The following is a 17,417-nucleotide window of genomic DNA, read 5'->3' as shown; positions in this document are numbered from 1 at the left end:
CAGAGAAGATACTTAAAATAATTTCTATATTCTTAAATTTGTTGAGGTTAGTTTTGTGCCCCAGTATGTGGTCAATCCTTGAGAATGTTCCCTGTGTACTTGAAAAGAATATACATTCAGACTTTTGGGTGTAATGTCCTGAAAATGTCAATTAAGTCTAACTTGTCTACTGTGTCATTTAGGATCTCTATTGCCTTATTGATTTTTTGTCTAGAGGACCTGTTCATTGATCTGAGTGGGGTTAATTCTTAATGGGTATGAATTAGAGTAGGACTTCCAAATTATCAAGAAGAAAAGCTGAATTAATAGTAACTTCATTAAATTGGCAAAACTAAGAAAAAGAAAAATGTAAGAAATGAAGTTATATAAAATAAATAATAAACTTAAGATGGATAAATATCCTGTATGCTTTTATAGGAGGATTTAATATAAAATGTCATTTGTACACACACTGCAAAATAATTTTTTAGTTAGATAAAACGTATCTGAAAATATATATATATAAATGAATGATTGGGAGTAGCCAGAAAATATTTTGAGAAAAAAACAAGAGAAATGTTTCCTCTTAGATATCAAGAAGGCTATAAAGCAATTTTAATTAAATCATTATGGTATTGACAGTAATATAAATAAAATAGATAATGGAATAGAATTAAGAATCCAGGATAGATCCATAAATAAAGGAGGTATATATTTATATATCTATCTCAGTAGGAAAGGGATGAAATATTTCATAAATAGAGCAAATACTTTTGTACCTATCAAAAAGGAAATGAAACTAAAACCCTATCTTATATCATATATACAGAAATATATGACCATAATAAAATTCACATTTATTTTGGCAAATGTTACCATACAGAAAACTGAAGGACAAAAATGTAGAATGAAAGACAGAGGACTAATACCAATATATAAGTTGAGTTTTTCCAATTTACCAAGTAGTAAGTACTAAGGAAAAAGTATTCTGCAACACTTGTTAAAGATGATAAGGCAGACTTTATTCAGGACCATCACGATAGGTATAGGGACCACTGGAATGGAAATTTACAGTGGAGGAGAGAGATTGGGCTCAACTCTGAATACAGCATGGGCAGTAAGGCAAAGGAGCAGGGTGGGGCTAAGTGGATGGAAAATTACTAAGAGGGAACCACAAGGAAGGGTCAGAGGGAGTCTGGGTAAACCCACCTAACAGGATCTTTACTGAACACAGGTCAGGGTGATTAGACAAGGAACCTGATCAAATATTGAAGGTAGAGGGTTCTGTTAGAACTGACTTAGGGTTCTTGCTAAAACCAAAAGTTAAAAGGAAGTACATGGGCCTAGGAGAAAGTTCTGGAGCCTGACTAAGGTTTTTGTTAAGCAAAGAACATTTATGTGAAGTGATCCAATAGAAAAATGACAAAAAGAAAAAGTATGAAGAGACAGTTTCATGGAAGAGTAAATCTAAATGACCAATGTGCTTATAAAAAGATGCTCCAATTCAGTAGTAGTCTGGGAAATGCAAATTAAGGTAAACAGTAAGATACGATTTATATTTACCAAACTGGTGTTAGCAATAGGTGTGTAAGATGATAACACTGTTTGATGACAAGAATATAGGAAAAGGGTTTTCAAATGTTTAAAATTCGTTGCAACATTTATGAAAACAAATTTAGATACATAAAAATTAGAGTGTATATGTAGTTCAGTCCTTAAATCCCACTCTTGGAAATACAATTTCCAGAAAAAAGTCAATATTATATTAAAATATATGTACGAGCATAGTTAGTGGAGCATAGCTTTGGATGTCAGAAAACTGGAATGCACATCAATAGAGGAATATTTACATAAATTATTACATATACACCCTGAAATGTTATGCATTCTACTATGCGGTCTTTAAAATGGGTGAATTAAAGCTAAATTTTAGAGTTGGAAGAATTTATATGAGGTGATGTTAAGTGAAAAAAGATACTGTAAAGAATATAGTATGAAAATGCCTTTTTTAAGCCCCACGTATGTTTTTGTGTGATTACTTGGACATGCAGGAAATACAAATAGTGTATACCATGCTTTTGTTGACTTGAGCTATCGATAATGGGCTGATTTGCATGAAGAAGAAAAGAGGTAAAGGCTAACTGGAAAAAGCAAAGTCTGACTACTAAAGTCAAATATGTAATACGATCCCGTTCAAGCTTTTATATATAAAAATAACAATAACAACACAGAGAGGAACATCACAGAAGTCTTCCTCTTTGAAAGTAGAATCATCAACCTTAGGCCAGCCTCAGAGATCTTGAATCCTTAATGATTCTGTACAACATCTCTTTCCTGAAGCTAATTAGTATCTGTGTTCTGCAAGGGTTAGCTGACATCATATGAATGAAGGATGTGAAAGAGTCAAAACATGAATTTTCCACTCTTCGTGGAAACTAGTCACTGCAGTTTCAACTTTTTGGCCTCAAATCTCTTTCCCTGGTCACCAAGCCACCAACCCCTAGGAAAGTGTCATTTTTTTACTTAACTCCCAAACTCAGCTGCACTATGGAGACTCCCACTTCACAATCCTGGGCCTACAAGAATAGGAGGGAGCCATGAAGAGAAATAGATACTGTTTCAAGTTGGGATTTGTATCATGCTTTCCCTTAGAAACACTATAAATTCGTGCTAGAATTCAAGTAATATTATACATTAAGTATGCTGTTGAGGACTAGTCCGGGAGAATAACCACAAGCTATAATCCTGTTTTTAATGGAAAATACAGTATACTACGCACTACAGACAAACAAGCAAACAATAACAAAAAACCCAAACAATTTACAAATTAACTTGATGAGAACAAGCTGTTTGTAAATTGGGGACTATCTTAGAGAAAAGGTTTTATAAATGATAAAGTTCATGTACAAATGTTAAACATGGGGGTGATCTGATTTTGACTTGGTGATAAACTTGGCTCATGTGATTGACTAGAATTATTTTCCTTGGATCCCCCCTGCCGTCTTTGAGATTACCCTGGAGCACTGTGCTAAGCCAAAGTGACCAGCCTTCCAAGGTAAACTGGAAACCTCTTCAGTCAAAGCTTTATTCATATTGGTTATTACAATTGTTACATTTATTTCTGCTGCAGTATTTGGCTCTAAGCATTTACCTATATTTCCAAACCTAAACAGGAACCAGAGGTTATAAGATAGTGGAAGAGGAAGTTAACATTTGTTGGGCATCTACCATGTACTAAGTTGTTTAATCATTAAGTAACTATGAAGTAGGTATTTTCCATGAGGAAAAAGGCCTTCACAAGTTTTTAATTTTCCTTGCCAAGCATCAAGTAAGTAGTGGAACAAGCTTTTCAAATAATTTATTCATTGCTAACTTTTATTTAAGTATAACAAATATACTGAACAGTTCATAAGTCAGAGGTGTTTGTTGTTGAATTTTCACAAAGGGAACACAGTCTGTGAAACCAGCTCCAGATCAGCAAATAGAACATTACTGGTCTCAGAATCTGCCCTGTTGCTTGCTTTCCCTCACTATCCCCTTCCCAAGGGTTACTACTCTCTTCTGACGCTTCTCATATCAGAATAGTTTAAATTACATTAGTTTTGACTGTTTCTGAAATGTATACAAATGAAATCACTGAGTATGTGCTCTTTTATGTCTGGCTTCTTTCTTTCAGCATTTTGGGTAATTCATTGATCTTGTTAATGCAGGTGTAGTTTGTTCATTCTCATTATTTTATAATATTTCATCGTATGAATATACCACAGTTTGCTAATCTACTCTATTGTTAATGGACATTTGGGTAATTTTTCAGTTTTCAGCTATTATGAATAGTACTGCTAGGAACATTCTTGTATACATACATGTCTTGTAGTATGCACATGTATACTTTCCTGTTGGATATATATTTTGGGGTTTAACTACTGTGTCATAGGATTTGCCTTAGAAATCTTTACTCCTTTATTTTAACTGCCAAACTGCCGTTTTTCAAAGTGCTGATACCAGTGTGTCTTCTCCGTGGCAGCATATGGAAATTCTGATGGTCCGTATTGATCTTACAAAGAAACTTTTGAAACCAGGTTGCTAACTCTAAAACCCAGCACCCTTTTCCTTTCACCTAAATCTTATTTAAAGTTAAGAACTTGGTAACAATTTTCTTTTATAAATTCTATGATTCTTTCTAATATTTTTAGTCTTTGTTCATTAAGTGAGTTTCCTTTTTTATACTGGAAAATGTATTTGTGCTGAATAGAATTTAGCAGAGTTAGCAGTGTATCAGAGGCCTCACGTAAATACTCTTCTTCATTGAACCCAGCCTCTTCTATTTTTTCTGCATGAGTGAAAAGAATGGCAGTGTAATTCTTCCAGGCTTGCCCCAGAAGTTCCTGAAAGAGAAAAGAATTTAAATGGCTATTTGCTTTGAACTGTATTTCTTCAAGATAAGCAGAGCAGATACTATGGTTTAAAAGACAGTCAACAGATTTGTACTTCATTATATTTCTAAAAACTTCATTTTATTTCTTTAAACAAATGGAGAGAAATTGTGGGCTTTCTTTTTTAAAAAGTCTTTAGTTCTCCATTTTATTTTTTGTTATAACTTATGTATATACAACCTCAAAACTGCATAGTATCGGAGTTCCTGCTGTAGTGCAATGGTACCAGCAGCATCTCTGAAGCGCTGGGATGCAGCTTTGATCCCTGGACCGGAACAGTGGGTTAAGAATCCAGCCACAGCTGTGGGTAGGTCACAACTGTGGCTCGGATCTGGTCTCTGGCCAGGGAACTCCATATACCACAGGGCAGCCAAAAAAGAAAAAAAGACAATCTGCATATTATCAGTGCTACATGTGATGTAGTTACAACATTCAGCAATCATTTAGACTTGCCTGCCAACCTGAATTGTTAGAACCACTGAATTTCTTTAAGTCAGAGGACCTTGCCCAGGCGAATTGTCGTATCTTTTTTATGTAAGAATGTTGTGTTATCATCATCAATCAAAGCATTTTCTAAGGATTTATAATTATATAACCTGGTTACAATCTATTGATTAATCAAATGACATGTAATGGAAATGCTAAGATTGAAATACATTTGGTAACTTGGAACAACTACAAAATATTTCTGTGATTTTCATCTTCACATGCTTAGAATCAAACCCAATTTATTGGATGACTTCCTCTACTGTGGGTGGAAAACACTGGTATTCTTTTGTTTATTAATGTGTAGAAGTTGGTTATGTAATAAATTCTTGTTTGATTAGTGAAAATAAGCTGATATGAAGCAGAAGTAATAGCATGTGGCAGATCATTCATGAAATATGAAAGGTGTCTGGAAGTAACCATTTAACTTTTTTCAGTATTTCCAAGGTTATATGAAGTCATGACAATGTGATAGTAAAATTCCCTCCACTCCAAACTCTCCCATTACAAAAATATTTACAAAGCTGCTACCAGTTTATAATAGCAAGAAAAGTATAAAATGCTTAGTAGTAAACATAACAAGAAATATCCAGGACCTCTAAAAATTAGAAGAAAAAAAGAAAAGAAAAACTTATATTTAGTGCTAGATATTATGCTAAGCACTTTACATACTTTATCTCTCTTGAAGTTTAACATGATAATTTATGAGAGATACTGTTATTACCTCCATTATGATATGGAGAAAGTAACGCAGAGAGGATGAGTACCAACCGATAGGTGATTAACACAAAGTCTAGTTTATAAAAATCTTGAAAAAAGTGAAAGCTTGAGAAACTGTTTTGAAGGTATATAACAAGTATAAGATTCATATTTATAATATTGTATAATTGAAAAGAATGAAAAGAAGGGGGAGAAGAAGAAACGAAGAAAAGAGAGGAAAGGATGGCGGGAAAGAGGAAGGAAGAATCAGGGCATATAAATCTAATATGAAAATATGGGGACTGTGGGACAATGTATTTAAAATTAGAAACATCTCAAGACCATGGTTATCAATTATAACTCCTAATAAGTCTGACTTTTATCAGAGCTATTTATTTTTACAATCATCTCTATAATTTGATCTTCTTTGAAGGCAAAGTCTGTGTCTTTCTATATCAATCAAAGGCTCTAATACATTATAAACTCTTGATAAATATCTGTTGGATTAATGTGGAATTTAGACCCTCACCATCATCTCAAATAGAAAGTTTTGGGTTTCATTTATTAGTTTTGAGGGCTCAATTTTGAAATTTAATCTTTGGGACACACGATTGTACTTTTCCGTAAAACTTCTCTGTTCTGTAGTTCATTATCACAGATTCGCCTGTAGTCTGTGCCTTCTATTTTGTATTCAGAGAGACTCTCTCAAGGTATAGGTCCACAATTTTTCCTTATATATTTCTAATCTTAAAAATGCCCTGCTTCACAACTCCCTTGTGGCTCAGCAGTTAAAAGATACGGCATTATCCCTGTCTTGGCTGTAGTCGCTGTGACATGTGACATGGATTCCATCCCTAGCTTGGGGAACTTCTGCATGCCATGGGTGCAGCCCCCTCTCCCACCAAAAACTGCTCTGATTCAAGAAAATCTGAGTTGACATTTCAAGATCAGTAATAATTATTTTAACAGAAAGAGTCTATACATTGCAAAAGAATTTTCCAAAGAGGTACTTTAATTGGCATTCTAATGTACCTTTAAAACATAAATTAGCAAAACTTTACACCCAGCTTTTAAAGAACTTGTGTAAATCTAAGTATATGTGCAATGTTGACACCACCTTTTAGCTAACAGTGACATAGCAAAATTACCAGACCTTTTCAGAGTTTGTTGTATATTCTCTATACTCTAACGTATCTCTCATGGGAAAAAAAAGTCAGAGGATTGCAAAATAAGTAAGGGATGTTGTGAGCTGAATTGTAATCCCTCTCTCCAAGTCAATGTGTTGAAGAACTAACCTCCAGACCTCAGAAGTGACTTTATTTGGAAATACAGTTCTTGCAGATGAAGTTAATTAAGAGAAGATCATTAGCGTGAGGCTCTAATCCAGTATGTCCTTATAAAACAGAAATTTGGAAAGAGGCATGAATACAGGGAGAACACCAGGTGAGCATAAAGACATCCACCTATAAGCCAAGGAGAGAATCCTTGGACAGATCCTTTACTCACAGTTCTCAGAAGGAACTAACCCTGCTAACTAACATCTGTTTTAGACATCTATCCTCCATAACAGATAGACATGAAGTTTCTGTTGCATAAGCCACCCAGTCAGTGGTACTTTGTTATCGCAGCCCTAGCAAGTTAATCCAAATGGTTGTTGAAAAGTTAAGGAACTGCTAAATATATCAGATCTAGTTTCTGGGAACAAGAATATTTCCGGGCCATTTGCATCAGAATCACTTGGGATACTTGCTAAAAAAAATGCATCAAAATCTTTAGGAATGGAGCCTGGGAATGTGAATTTTAAAAAGCACATTTAAGTGATTTATTCCTTCTTGCAAATACTTATCGAGGGTTTACTTTGTTCCAGTACCAAGGAGTGTAACAAGACATACATTTTCTGCTTGTATTTAGTGGAGATTCTTGTTTACTGAGTGAACATAGGGTTAAGGAAGAGGGACAGTCAGGAAGAAGAAATACTTTCCATTAACTGTATTCACAAGATAGAAAATATATTGTCACTATAGAGGCAGACATTTAACTTAGTTTTGGGTACAGGGTGGAAGATTTCTGGCATATGATGATGCCTCAAGCAAAGGAATTACGAAGGGAGTTCACAGGCAGTAAGGACATACCAAGTAAAGAAAGTAATTGAGCACTGTTGGGAAAATTGTGTAGTCTTGGGGTTTTACTTCTATGCAAGGATAACTATTGATCCTTCATCACTCTTGTCTCTAAGTTTCTCAAATTTAGAGCCAGATCTGATACTCACCCAGTACATTATTGATATATTCATATTGATTATCATTGATATTGGAATGTTTCATACAAATTAATAGAGTGATCACCCTTAACCCCTTGAGTGCTATCCACAGACCTACTCCCTGGGTATTGGTTGATGCACAGGCTATATTTGTTATTAAATATTTTTATAGCATCACCATAATAAAAATTCATGCTCAATAAGCTGTTTAGCTTTGTGGTTCTCTCTTGAGTTATATATTTTAACAGAATTCTTCTCTTGCTAGGTTAGTACTTATTACATTGAATAGTATTATATTCACAGCAAGTTTTTAGTTCCTGGCTTTCAGTATTGTAACTTTAACATATTCCCTTTTTGACTCCATCAGACATTTCCTATACTTTAAACCATAATACCATTTAGGAAAAATGAGTTAAAGCACCTAAGGATAATAGATTTGTAAGCTTGACACCACTTACGAGTCCATGTGTTCAGCCACTGGGAAGTTTTTACATGTAGATAATTATTTATGAAAGGATGCTCATGTCCTAAACTGTGAGAGAAATTGCACATTTGAATTACCGCCAAAAATAGAAGAAAATGGTTGATTTAGGTTGTATTCTTTAGATTGATTTTTGGCTGGAAAATGGTTGAATATTTGAAAGTAATGTCACTTCGTGTATAGTCATCATGTTAGTGGCCAAACATGTTCTCTGTGGACCCAGAGAAAGAATAATCATGGTTGATTGATACCTCACATAAAAATCCAAAAGCAAGATAAGTTAATGTAAGTTATCTGGTGTTAATAATTTAAATATAATACTGAGCTACATGAAAATTTTATAATAAATCATGAATTGTTTGGTTTCAAAGTGCTAATGGGTTTGAATCCATCTAGTCCTTTTGGGACAACTAGTTAGGGTATAAACTTTGTTTTCCAGGAATTATGTTCATTTTCCCAGGACCTCACCAGCCCTGCCCCATTTGTTTGTGGTTGATGAAATCATAGCATCTGGACTTTTTCGGGGGAAACTTTTTAAAAAGCCAACTATTACATCAGCTGAGAAAAAAAATTATCATGGATCAGGAGGACAATAAGGACCATTCTTTATATTTTATGCGATTTCCTTACTCTCTTCCCTCTTAAAGCACTACATTTTTCTTCTTAGAGAGCCAAAGCTGAATGATAAGACCTCGTTAGATCAGATTTAGAGAATAGTCAGTCTTACAGATCATCTGTCCAAATTGCCTTATTTTACAGATGAGGTTGTTAAGGCCTTGTGCTGTTAAATGGCTTGGCCAAAGCCACAGAGCTGATTATTGGCAGGCCTGGGTTTGTAACAGAGGTCCCCTGACCGCCAGGGCCATGTCCTTCCCACTGAATTGCAGCTTCTCAGTTTAACACTACTAAGCCAGTGATTTTTTTTCTCCCCAGATTTTTTTTCTAAATTAGTAAGGAGGTTCTCATAAATCAGGCCTGTGTAAGTTTGATTTCACCCTTACTTTCTCCTGAAACCTATCAAAATAACCCCAATAAAGGCTGCACATAATATGTCCCAATTTTATTTTTATTTTTATTTTATTTTATTTTTTTTATTTTCCCACTGTACAGCGAGGGGGTCAGGTTATCCTTACATGTATACATTACAATTACATTTTTCCCCCAGCCTTTCTTCTGTTGCAACATGAGTATCTAGACAAAGTTCTCAATGCTATTCAGCAGAATCTCCTTGTAAATCTATTCTAAGTTGTGTCTGATAAGCCCAAGTTCCCGATCCCTCCCACTCCCTCTCTCTCCCATCAGGCAGCCACAAGTCTCTTCTCCAAGTCCATGATTTTCTTTTCTGAGGAGATGTTCATTTGTGCTGGATATTAGATTCCACTTATAAGTGATATCATATGGTATTTGTCTTTGTCTTTCTGGCTCATTTCACTCAGGATGAGATTCTCTAGCTCCATTCATGTTGCTGCAAATGGCATTATGTCCTTCTTTTTTATGGCTGAGTAGGATTCCATTGTGTATATATACCACCTCTTCCGAATCCAATCATCTGTCGATGGACATTTGGGTTGTTTCCATGTCCTAGCTATTGTGAATAGTGCTGCAATGAACATGCGGGTGCACGTGTCTCTTTTAAGTAGAGTTTTGTCCAGATAGATGCCCAAGAGTGGGATTGCAGGGTCATATGGAAGTTCTATGTATAGATTTCTAAGGTATCTCCAAACTGTTCTCCATAATGGCTGTACCAGTTTACATTCCCACCAACAGTGCAGGAGGGTTCCCTTTTCTCCACAGCCCCTCCAGCACTTGTTATTTGTGGATTTATTAATGATGGCCATTCTGACTGGTGTGAGGTGATATCTCATGGTAGTTTTGATTTGCATTTCTCCTATAACCAGCGATGTTGAGCATTTTTTCATGTGTTTGTTGGCCATCTGTATATCTTCTTTGGAGAAATGTCTATTCAGGTCTTTTGCCCATTTTTCCATTGATTGATTGGCTTTTTTGCTGCTGGGTTGTATAAGTTGTTTATATATTCTAGAGATTAAGCCCTTGTCGGTTGCATCATTTGAAACTGTTTTCTCCCATTCTGTAAGTTGTCTTTTTGTTTTCTTTTGGGTTTCCTTTGCTGTGCAAAAGCTTTTCAGTTTGATGAGGTCCCGTGGGTTTATTTTTGCTTTAATTTCTATTGCTTTGGGAGACTGACCTGAGAAAATATTCATGATGTTGATGTCAGAGAGTGTTTTTCCTATGTTTTCTTCTAGGAGTTTGATGGTGTCCTGTCGTATATTTAAGTCTTTCAGCCATTTTGAGTTGATTTTTGTGCATGGTGTGAGGGTGTGTTTTAGTTTCATTGCTTTGCATGCAGCTGTCCAGGTTTCCCAGCAATGCTTGCTGAGTAGACTTTCTTTTTCCCATTTTATGTTCTTGCCTCCCTTGTCAAAGATTAATTGACCCTAGGTGTCAGGGTTTATTTCCGGGTTCTCTATCCTGTTCCATTGGTCTGTCTGTCTGTTTTGATACCAGTACCACACTGTTTTGATGACTGTGGCTTTGTAGTATTTCTTGAAGTCTGGGAGAGTTATGCCTCCTGCTTGGGTTTTGTTTCTCAGGATTGCTTTGGTGATTCTGGGTCTTTTGTTGTTCCATATAAATGTTTGGATTGTTTGTTCTAGTTCTGTGAAAAATGTCCTGGGTAATTTGATAGGGATTGCATGGAATCTGTAGATTGCTTTGGGCAGTATGGCCATTTTTACAATATTGATTTTCCCAATCCAGGAACATGGAATATCTTTCCATTTCTTTCCATCTTCTTTGATTTCTTTGATTAAAGTTTTATAGTTCTCGGCATATAGGTCCTTTACCTCCTTGGTCAGGTGTATTCCGAGGTATTTGATTTTGTGAGGTGCAATTTTAAAAGGTATCGTATTTTTGTATTCCTTTTCTAATATTTCATTGCTGGTATACAGAAATGCAACTGACTTCTGAATGTTCATCTTACATCCTGCTACTTTGCTGAATTTATGAATCAGTTCAAGTAGTTTTGGGGTTGAGTCCTTAGGGTTTTCTATGTATAGTATCACGTCATCTGCATACAGTGACAGTTTGATCTCTTCTCTTCCTATATGGATGCCTTTTATTTCTTTTGTTTGTCTAATTGCTGTGGCTAGGACTTCCAAAACTACGTTGAAGAGCAGTGGTGAGAGTGGGCATCCCTGTCTTGTTCCAGATTGGAGTGAGAAGGCTTTCAGTTTTTCCCCATTGAGTATTATATTTGCTGTGGGTTTGTCATAAATGGCTTTGATTATATTCAGGAATGTTCCCTCTATACCCACTTTGGCGAGGGTCTTGATCATGAATGGATGTTGGACTTTGTCAAGTGCTTTTTCTGCGTCTATTGAGATGATCATATGATTTTTGACTTTTTTTTTGTTAATGTGGTGTATGATGCTGATTGATTTGCGTATGTTGAACCATCCTTGTGAACCTGGGATGAACACAACCTGGTCATGGTGTATAATTTTTTTGATATGTTGTTGGATTCGGTTGGCTAAGATTTTGTTGAGAATTTTTGCATCTATATTCCTCAATGATATTGGGTGATAGTTTTCTTTTTTGGTGGTATCTCTGTCTGGTTTTGGAATGAGGGTGATGGTGGCATCATAGAATGTCTTTGGGAGTATTCCTTCTTCTTCAACCTTTTGAAAGAGTTTAAGGAGGATGGGCACCAGTTCCTCTTTATATGTTTGATAAAATTCACCTGTGAAGCTATCTGGTCCTGGACTTGTATTTGTAGGGAGTGATTTTAGGACCTCTTCAATTTCATTTCTAGTGATCGGTCTGTTCAGTTGGTCTGTTTCTACTTGATTCAGTTTTGGCAGGCTGTAAGATTCTATAAAACTGTCCATTTCTTCCAGATTGTCAAACTTGTTGCCATATAGTTGTTCATAGTATTCTCTTATGGTTTTTTGTATTTCTGCTGTATCCGTTGTGATTTCTCCTTTTTCATTTATAATTTTGGTTATTTGGGTTCTTTCTCTCCTCTTTTTAGTGAGTCTGGCTAGGGGTTTGTCCATTTTTTTTACCTTTTCAAAGAACCAGCTCTTGGTTTTATTAATTTTCTCTTTTGTTTTTTGAGTCTCTATTTTATTGATTTCTTCTTTGATCTTTATAATTTCCTTCCTTCTGCTGACTTTAGGACTTTTTTGTTCTTCTTTTTCTAATTCATTTAGGTGGAGGGTTAAGTTGTCAATTTGGGATCTTTCTTCTTTTTTGAGAAAGGCCTGTATTGCTATAAATTTCCCTCTGAGCACTGCTTTTGCAGCATCCCATAGATTTTGAGTGGTTGTGTCTTCATTATCATTTGTTTCAAGGTAGTTTTTAATTTCCTTCTTGATTTCCTCATTGACCCATTGGTTTTTTAGTAGCATGTTGTTTAGTCTCCATGCAGTAGGTTTTTTTTTCTCTTTCCTTTTCCCATGGTTGATTTCTAATTTCATAGCATTGTGGTCAGAGAAGATACTTGAGATAATTTCTATGCTCCTAAATTTATTGAGATTATAGCTTTGTGTCCCAATATGTGGTTGATTCTTGAGAATGTTCCATGAGCATTTGAGAAGAATGTGTATTCTGCTTTTTTTGGATGTAGTGTCCTGAAGATATCCATTAAGTCTAACTTTTCTATTGTTTCCTCCAATTTTAGAATAAGACAAATACTAACAGTAAAGTCATAATGGTCATAATTAACATTTACTATGTACTTGCCATGTGCCAGTGTCTTATTTAATTTACTGTTATGTTAATATGGCCTTAATCCCAAAAGTAACACAGTAAACTATCCTTTCCCAATTTACCAGTGAACAGATTGACGTTTAGAGAAGCTACTTGCCCGAGGTTAAAAGCAACTGGCTAAGGAGGAACTTGAATACAGGTGTAACTTACTCCAGGGGCTTTTCACCTCTATACTATGTTGCTCCTATCTAGTAGTACATGTGAATAAATACTCTTCACAATCTAGGTAGTAATGATGATAATAAAATAATAATAGTAATGACAATTTTATGTGAATATACTGTGAACCTGCTATAAGTTGGGCACAATGCCAAGCACATTATGTTTATTAAGTATAGCCCTCAGAACTCTTTAGCATAGGTAAATTATTTTATAAGTGAAGAGCTGAAGTCAAGAAAGTCTTGATTGCATGTATAGTCATACACCTAGAACGGTAACAGGCTTATTTTTCCAACAAAATTCTATTGAACAACTAAGCCCATGATCTCTGTTTAGTATGTTCAAGCCTTGCATTGGCCTTTCTGAACCTTTTCTGTGCATACCTACCTATAATATCAGCAGTTAAGTTGTTCATTCGAGATCAAAATGCATATTTGAAGCCTGATTGTATACAGTAATAATACATGCAATACAGTAATAGCTATGGAAAGAATTTAGTCAATTCCTGGATTCAGTTCCTACAGAAGTTTGGCTACATGCTATCACTTTCTTTAAGGTGACTTTTTTATATATGCTCCAATCCATTATTTGGGAATTTTTTTTAAAAATGATAGGTAACATTCACATGAACTATTCCCATTATTTCCCAATTTGGGGGAGATGACTCACTGATGTCATTTGCTTTAAATTAATGAAGGCCTAACATAAACAAAGAAAAAGGGACATTTGAAGAAACATTTCAGTTGTCACAGCTGACAGCTTATAATCCCTCTGTAAAATATTAGAGCACAAATTGAGAGCTATTTAAAGAGACAATAGGGAGTTCAGGAAACAAGAGGTCACTTCTCTGGCACTGGCCTTGCAGACTCCTTCCATGGAAGGCATCAGTACCCCCAGAAAGGGGGAAAGGAAAAGAGAAAAGGCAGATGTTCTAGTCCCATTTTGCACGAGCCAGGAAGAAAAAGAAATCCAGGGTGTGTCTGGAAGCAGAGGACCTTAACAACTCCTTGCTCCTTCCTAACAGCTGCTGGTCCTGTTGAGTATTCAGACATTATGCAGCTGCTCCCAATCTGTGAGCACATCCAGATGGCTGCCACTAGTATGTGAGGCACCTTCAGGAAGAAGGTCATAATCAGCCAGGCTGTGTTTAGGCCATCCTCAACCAAAGATCAAGGTGTAAGCCCAGAGTATGGGACTGCAGTACCCCAGGGGTCACGGCCCCTCAGAGAATTACAGAATCTTGGCTGCTGCATTCTTTTGGGAGAGAGAATTTATTTATTCTTGGAAAAAAATACTCTGGATCTGAGTTTTGCTCTAGCCCATCTCCTGTCTGCCTTCAGCTCCTGAATTGGACACTGACTTAAGGAAGGCAGCCATAGAGAAGAAGGCTGGATGCCAAATACCCTTTAAAATGATCAGCGATATGTATAAATCAAGTTCATTTGTATTACAAATTAGAGGATTACAATATTGTTCCATATCCTAAAACTGGAAAAATCTACTTCCAAAATGTATATGTTTTAAAATACCCTTTTTGGCTCAGTATAGGACCAAGCAGAAAGAAAAATCTGGAGACATATGGAGAGTCAGGTTAGTTTTTGAGAAATATTTATGCATTTACTGAATTTACCGAATTACATCCATCTACAGCTTAAGCTAAATGACTATTTAATGGCAGCTTTAAATTAATTTTTAAAACTTTAAAAACTATACTGACAGTATGGCTGCAGTGCCCTCCCCCCAACTTGATTTCTACCAAAAATATCATTTGAAATGCAGGGTTTAAGAGGTTGGGGGAGATTTATGGGCTTTCTTAGATTCCGCATTGTTTCTTAATTGCAATCATCTTCTCTTCTTTGCTTTTGTACAGAATGTCCTTGACTTTTCAGGAGTTGGATGATGAGGATTATTTTTTATACTCTTGTCACCCTAATTTTTTCCACTAGTTTCTTGTGATTACACATATGGCTTTTTTTTTAAGAAACATGCAGTTACTGAAAAACAAAAAAGTGCATCTGTCATTTAGAACAATCTTTTGCCTTTACAGTTAAAGGAAAATATCTTTCTTTGAAGTGAAGCATACTATCTTTCTATTTGTAACAGATTCTGCATCAGCATAATCAGAGATTGGACAGAAAGAAAAGTAGCATTTATACAAATTCATTTGGAATGAAAATGTCTACTCTCTGTTTTTCGTGTAGTTTACTGTGGACTTTCTAGTTAGAGATGTGTTCTCTGAGTTCAGTGACATAATAAGACTAGTGAGTAATACTAGTCAAGTCTAGTAGTTAAATTTGAGTGGCCCCAGTCTAGAGAATCAAGAAATTGAATAGAGTGGAGCAGCTCAGTGTGTGGTTTCCAGGAATTGGTTGTACATGGGCCTGGCTCATATATGTATATATTCTGTATGCAGATATTATTTCCTCCATCTCTTAGCTGTGGCCATACCCAGGACCTTTCCCTTCTCCCCAGCTCCTCTCCCAGACTGGCTGAATAAGCTGTTGACTTAGTGACATAATAAGTGGACAAACAAGGATGAAACACTAGGCAAAGGTGGCATGTGTTATTTTTGTTCATCCCAAGGTCCCTGAGATCATCTTATGGCTAGAATGGAGCAGTTACTGACCATACAGTGGATGAGACAAGCAAAGCCTCTGACATTCCTGATATCTTTCCAATAAAGTATAAATCTTCTGTGAATGCTTACCGTGGTGTAGGTCTCAGAGATGCCTCCTTTTTCATGGATTGTGCTGTTTTGGCACAATGTTGTCTTAATTTTGTTTATCTACTTGTCTCTCTGAGACTGTGAGATTTTTGAAGGCAGGGCTCATATATTACCAACTTGTCAATAAGCTCTGAGCCAGAACTCAATACAGTGTTCAATGACTGCATCAGTGGGCGAGCCCCCATTTGTTGGTGACGTTGTGCCTTGATGGTGAATGGACATAAATCAGTATTTTGGTTCAGTGTTTCCCAAATATGACTGTTTTAGAGAAATATATGGGAAATTTATGCAAATATAGATATGGGAAGCTCCACTCTTGAGAATCTCTTTCAGTAGGGCTTGGATAAATCTGCGTTTTTAACAAGCAGCTCAGCTGATTCTGATGCAGATAGTCTGAGACCATGCTCACAAACTTAATGAGACTCACAATTCTTAGGGGTCTAAGACTTGGTTAACCTCTGAAGATCAGTATCTCATTTTTAAACTATGACTCACTTGTAAAATGACTGACTGAATTCCTCCAAAGGAAGTTGTAAAAAGGACTCTTGGTGGGAAAATCAAGTAATTTTTATCAGTTATTTCTATATGACCAGCACTTGTTTTAAACTTACTTTAAAGCTACTCTTTTAACCAGTCTTTCATAGTTCTTTCCTATTACAATAATGCCCTTAAAATGGGAATAATGCCATTAGTGTAAATGCTTCTTTGTATTACCTGAATCATCTGGACTGGGGAAGATTCTTCCTGTTCACAGAGAGGCACATCTGCTCTCTGGACCAGCAGGGCAAGGTGAAGACCCTCCTGCCCAAAGTGACGTGCCAGGGCCTCTCTGACCTCCTGTTTCACATGCTTCTTGCTCAGCCTGCTGTGTGGATAACCTGGAGTGTCCAACACCTGGACCTGCAGGGTTATCTCTTGCCCCCCTCGACGCATGAAGCCATGGAGGTGACAACTGCACCCAAGAGTGCAATCTTTGGTCACAGAACTTGGAGAAAAGCTGCTGTGGAAGTCAGTGCTTCCCAGAAGAATGTTCCCAGCAGAACTTTTTCCACTTTGAGTCATGCCAAAGAGGGCCAAGTTGATGGTCAACTTGTTGGAGTCCATTATGGCTGTGGGTAAACAAAGGCTCAGTATAAGGGATCGGCTTCTTACCAGGCTTAGAGCACTCCAAGTATTTCCTTTGATTTATATACGCCTCGTTCATGGTGCCTAAAGCATGGAGGAGCACTCTAATAAAGATGAAAGTGACAGAAGAAAGATGGAAATAGTAGTACGAAAAAACCCAAATTACATGACGATAATGTAAACCATGTTTAGGAAAACTATGTTAACTTATCAGTGTGCTAGGTGAGCTGCTTTAGGAATGGGTCCTGAAGTCCCCTCAGTTCATGAGCAGAGGTAGCA

The 17,417-nt window shown here is 36.3% G+C and overlaps 1 protein-coding gene across 1 annotated transcript; it reads right to left on the bottom strand.

The window, feature by feature from the left end:
* Nucleotides 1–4,103: 4,103 nt before the first annotated feature.
* Nucleotides 4,104–17,117, bottom strand: GIMD1 (GIMAP family P-loop NTPase domain containing 1). The gene is made up of 2 exons (XM_047799680.1): nucleotides 16,728–17,117; nucleotides 4,104–4,364 (listed from the first exon to the last, which is right to left on the bottom strand). Exons 1-2 carry the CDS (start codon nucleotides 17,115–17,117, stop codon nucleotides 4,104–4,106), a joined length of 651 nt encoding a protein of 216 aa, XP_047655636.1.
* Nucleotides 17,118–17,417: the final 300 nt, after the last annotated feature.

This window comes from Phacochoerus africanus, chromosome 10, assembly GCF_016906955.1.
Source record: "Phacochoerus africanus isolate WHEZ1 chromosome 10, ROS_Pafr_v1, whole genome shotgun sequence".
In the NCBI taxonomy this organism is placed as follows: Eukaryota; Metazoa; Chordata; class Mammalia; order Artiodactyla; family Suidae; genus Phacochoerus; species Phacochoerus africanus.
The sequence above is the reverse complement of the archived record's forward strand: the minus strand, read 5'-3'. Positions and strand labels throughout refer to the sequence as shown.

Excerpts from the sequence above, each read along its gene's own strand:
- GIMD1 (XM_047799680.1), bottom strand. The coding sequence starts at position 17,117 with ATGGACTCCAACAAGTTGACCATCAACTTGGCCCTCTTTGGCATGACT. Across the intron at positions 4,365-16,727 it reads CCCCAGTCCAGATGATTCAG|GAACTTCTGGGGCAAGCCTG; the intron begins GTAATACAAAGA and ends TTTCTCTTTCAG.